Source organism: Lupinus angustifolius, unplaced genomic scaffold, assembly GCF_001865875.1.
Source record: "Lupinus angustifolius cultivar Tanjil unplaced genomic scaffold, LupAngTanjil_v1.0 Scaffold_877, whole genome shotgun sequence".
In the NCBI taxonomy this organism is placed as follows: domain Eukaryota; kingdom Viridiplantae; phylum Streptophyta; class Magnoliopsida; order Fabales; family Fabaceae; genus Lupinus; species Lupinus angustifolius.
In genome coordinates, this window is record NW_017728200.1 from 1 (window position 1) to 4,477 (window position 4,477).

The window sequence follows — 4,477 nt, forward strand, 5'->3', positions numbered from 1 at the left end:
TCCCCACTTTATTCTTAGGAGTTTTATTGGTACTAGGATTATTTCAAAGTTATCTTAGAGTTTTATTGGTTGTAATGGAATGGAAATAAATTGATTTATCCTTTTCTAGATTTTTGTATCGGATTGAAGTGAATAATAACAACTTGGTTCTGTCTCATCATGTCTAATTCCTCCCTATACCCCAGTCAGGAGGTAAAAAAAATAGAGGTATTGAATATAATATATTCAATGTAATTTTAAGCCTGGTGCACTCGGCTTCCTATATGTAATTTTAAACAATACGAATAATGATACCTAGTTTCATTTCACTCATTCCGTTCCACTCTGTTTTCAATTGATTTTCATCTATCCAACCACAGCTTCATTGTATTTTTATTATGTTTTTGTATGTGTTGTGATATTGAATATGTGAAACTTTGGTATTGAATTTCATTCTCAATGTATGGTTTTGTGCCTTTCTTGCTACCTCCTACCTGCTAGTGGGATAATGTGTGAATATAACCGTTAATTCTTCTGTTTCCTTTGTGTTCAGACTTATCAGCTTTTGAACTCAGACGAGCATGCCAATTTCCTCCGCAAAAACAACAAGAACCCTGGTGATTACAGGCCTGATATTACTCATCAGGTTGGTGCAAATCACTATAAGAAGGTTTATTAGTATTTTTATTTTCCTTCCATATAATTTGGCTAGGAGTTTTTTGGTTCTTATTTATCGTACTCTTAAAACCCTGATTTCTTCTAAGCCTACTTCTTTTGTTACTGAATTTGTTTTGCTGCTTTGTTGTAGTTATAATGGGTGGAGTTAAATCTATTTTCATTATCATGTAAATGGTCTCAATGAAGTGGCCTTTTCCCCCTCAAGTATACCTACAATAGGTGTTTTAATTGCAATTGTGGTTACGTTGCATTATCACACTTGTGGAAAATTGTAGATAAATGCAGTCAATATGGCCGCAATTGTGATCAGATTCCATTGTGAACACTCCCGAAACTACAATGTTGCTGCAACTATAATTGCAGTTATAGAGTGCATTTTAAAACACTGCCTACAATCATACAATGATAGTCTCATACTCTCATATGCTGTTTTTTTTGTTTTTTTTTTGTTTTGGTCTTTCTAGACTCATTTTATATCAATGTGTTTTCAGGTTCTTCTAGCTATCTTAGATAGCCCGCTAAATAAAGCTGGGAGGTTGCAAGCAGTATACATAAAGACTGAAAAAGGCGTTCTTATAGAGGTTAAGCCTTATGTCCGAATTCCAAGAACGTTCAAAAGGTTCTGTGGTGTCATGTGTAAGTTTTAGCTATTTTAATCCCCAACCTACCGTATCATTTGTGCTGCAATTCTTAGTTAAAGGAATATACTCTCCTTTGTTGCTAAATTTTGCTACCTTGCAGTGGAATTGCTTCAGAAATTAAGCATATCTGCTGTTGGCAAGCGTGAGAAACTTCTGCGCACCATCAAAAACCCAGTAACTCAGTATTTGCCTATCAACTCACGAAAAATAGGTGAGTTCTTTTCTAATGATTTTGAAAATGATTTCATGGTTACATGATTTTTTGAAAGGGGTTTCTTTGTTTGTTATATAGAGGATATAGAAAGTTTTCTTGAGCTAGTGGTTATTTTTTATTTTTACCTCCTCTCTTTTTACTGTGCCGAGGATTCCTGAATCCTGATCTTCCTTTGAATGTTAGGTTTCTCGCATAGCTCAGAAAAGGNATGATTTTGAAAATGATTTCATGGTTACATGATTTTTTGAAAGGGGTTTCTTTGTTTGTTACATAGAGGATATAGAAAGTTTTCTTGAGCTAGTGGTTATTTTTTATTATTACCTCCTCTCTTTTTACTGTGCCGAGGATTCCTGAATCCTGATCTTCCTTTGAATGTTAGGTTTCTCGCATAGCTCAGAAAAGGTGGTTGATATGAATGACTACGTAAAAACTGTTCCCACTGATATGGACTTTGTCTTTGTGGTACTTTCTGACGTTTGACTTTTAATATCTATCTATGCTTATTATTATCTGATAATTGTTTGACTTTGGTTAAAATCTAATTTCAGCTGGGGGCAATGGCCCATGGAAAGATTGAGACAGATTATACAGATGATTATATATCAAGTAAGTTTATCCTTGCAGAGTTTTTTTACCTTCTCTTGTTAGTTATTATATACGTACTCACGACACACATTTTTAACACCATTAATTTCTTTGTCTTGAGTTTCTGTTTTTTGGTGTGTAATATCTGATTGTGGTGTCCTGCTTATCTAGTAACCTCATATTTCTTGCACTTTGGAATCCAATATTTTTTAATTTTGTTTTCATTATTTATATTACTAATTATTACTATTAGTGTTTCATCATTTACAATTTGGTGATCAAATTTCAAGACAGTTGCGAGATTAATAAAATGATACTATACTTAATCTGGTTAGATGAACTAATCCCCATTCATCTGGCTTCCTTTTTAAAAGAATAAAATGAAAGTTACTTTATGACGAGTCTAAGTTTAACCGGATAATGCAAGACTGTGAGGTATGATCACTAGCAGAGCTTATTTTTTGCTAGCTTAAATAATGTTGGCAAATAGTTATAACCAGACTAGTGAGGCAGTATAGTTCACATTTTATAAAAATAAACATTTGTTTACCGGTGAATGCCACATTTTTATCATAGGATGACCACATACATGATTATATGAACAAAGTGGAAAGCTTCTTTTAAGCCAAAGAAGACTGCTTAGGCTCAACCATCAGAATGTTCAAATTGAGCCCAATTTGTATAAATTGTGCTTGGGAAGAGCTTCTGACCTCACTTTGAATCATTACCTGGTTTCTTTAAAATCTGATATTTGACTTATTATGTTTATGCAGAATGGATAAACTTCAATTACTTAAAATGCATTACTGTTGGGTTATTTTCTAGTTTCTTTCTTCATTTGTGTTTTATTATTATTGCAGTTTCTGAATATCCTCTAAGTGCTGCGTACTGTATTGGAAGGATTTGTGGTGCCCTCGAGGGAAAGTGGAAGATATTATGATTAAACCTCTTCAGTTTATGCCCTAGCTACAATTTTCTAGTTCAAATGGCAGGTGCAGTTTGATGTATCAGGGAATGGAATGATGTAGGAAATACAAGATTAATTAATTATGAGGTTTTTGCTAGGGGTCAATATCTTGGACCAGAGTGACACAAGGTTAAAATATTGAACGACAATGTTGTATTTGGATTGAACATTCCTTTCATGCGTTTAATATATAGTATTTGGTTAGAAGATACAAAACAAGGCTCAAGCTATGTGTTGGTCAGAATCTTTGGGGTTCTTCCATACGTCCATTTTATTTTAATTTTTAATTTCAATGTTCACGTTTAACTTAGCAGTTAGCTGTAATTGACAACTCCAAAAGAGCCAAAAAACAGAAGAATAAAGAACCAACTTTAGTAACCCGAGAACTACAAACCAAAGAATAGCAATTAACCCCAATGCAGCACCAAAGCACACCAACTAGAGACCACCTAACAGCCAGCAGTCACACGAGGAAAAACCAGAGAGCCAAAACCCAAGGCAGAAAATAGCCCCCAAAGATAACAAGAGACAACACCAGCACAACAAAGAACACTGAAGCCACCAAGAATCAGCAACCCTCGTTGCACTGAGACCCAGCGGCAACAACAAAAACCGCAACAGCAACTCCTTAACAGTAGAGAATCCCACTTACAGACCTCATAGCACTGAAGGATAGATAGAGCACCAAAACTTGACTCCGCCACTAAAACTGCCCAACCAGAAATGACAGACACATAACCTAACCTGCAAAGAAAGCACAACAGAGCAACCACAAAACAAAACTAGCATCTCCCACGGGAGTAAAAATTAAAACAACAATAACTAAAAACTCAGCTCAACCAAACTAAGATGAGTAAACAATTAATGAAATCTATAATCGGGTAAACCCGACCTATTCCTATAGAATTTCTGAGTGAGAAAATCATGAATATTATCCCACCATGAGTAACATTTTGAGAGGACACCAAAAGAGGCAAGTTCCTTCCCTATAAATGTGAAACACATTAAAATTCATTCCCTGTATTCAACATAAACAATTATTCCATCTATTAGCCAGCTTTCAAGAGACATTAATCGGATTATTAAAGGAGCTGACTACCAAAGTTGAGTCACACTCCAACCAGATCTTCTTCCAATCCTTATGAGTTATTTCAATGTCTAAGATAGCCTACAAGAGCTCGGCATAGAAGGAGTCATGAATTCCATAGTAATAAGCAGAACAACCCAACACATCACCCATTTTGTCTCTAAATAAACCAGCCTTGCCCGCATGCCCCGGAGCTCAATGAGTAGCTCCGTCAGTATTTATCTTAATGCAACCAACAAGAGGAGGAGACCACATCAGCTAAGTCATTTTTGGAGCTTTGCTATAATTATCATTCACATCAAAAGACTTCAGCAAGGAGAAATCTT

General features: G+C 35.2%; 1 protein-coding gene across 1 annotated transcript; it reads left to right on the plus strand.

The window, feature by feature from the left end:
• Positions 1-508: 508 nt before the first annotated feature.
• On the plus strand, positions 509-3,253 carry LOC109341912 (ribosomal RNA small subunit methyltransferase NEP1-like; the record flags this gene model as incomplete). The annotated part of the gene is made up of 6 exons (XM_019579884.1): positions 509-625; positions 1,149-1,293; positions 1,399-1,509; positions 1,892-1,974; positions 2,061-2,118; positions 2,958-3,253. Coding segments are annotated over 6 exons (594 nt in total), but the record flags the coding sequence as incomplete, so codon positions are not given.
• Positions 3,254-4,477: the final 1,224 nt, after the last annotated feature.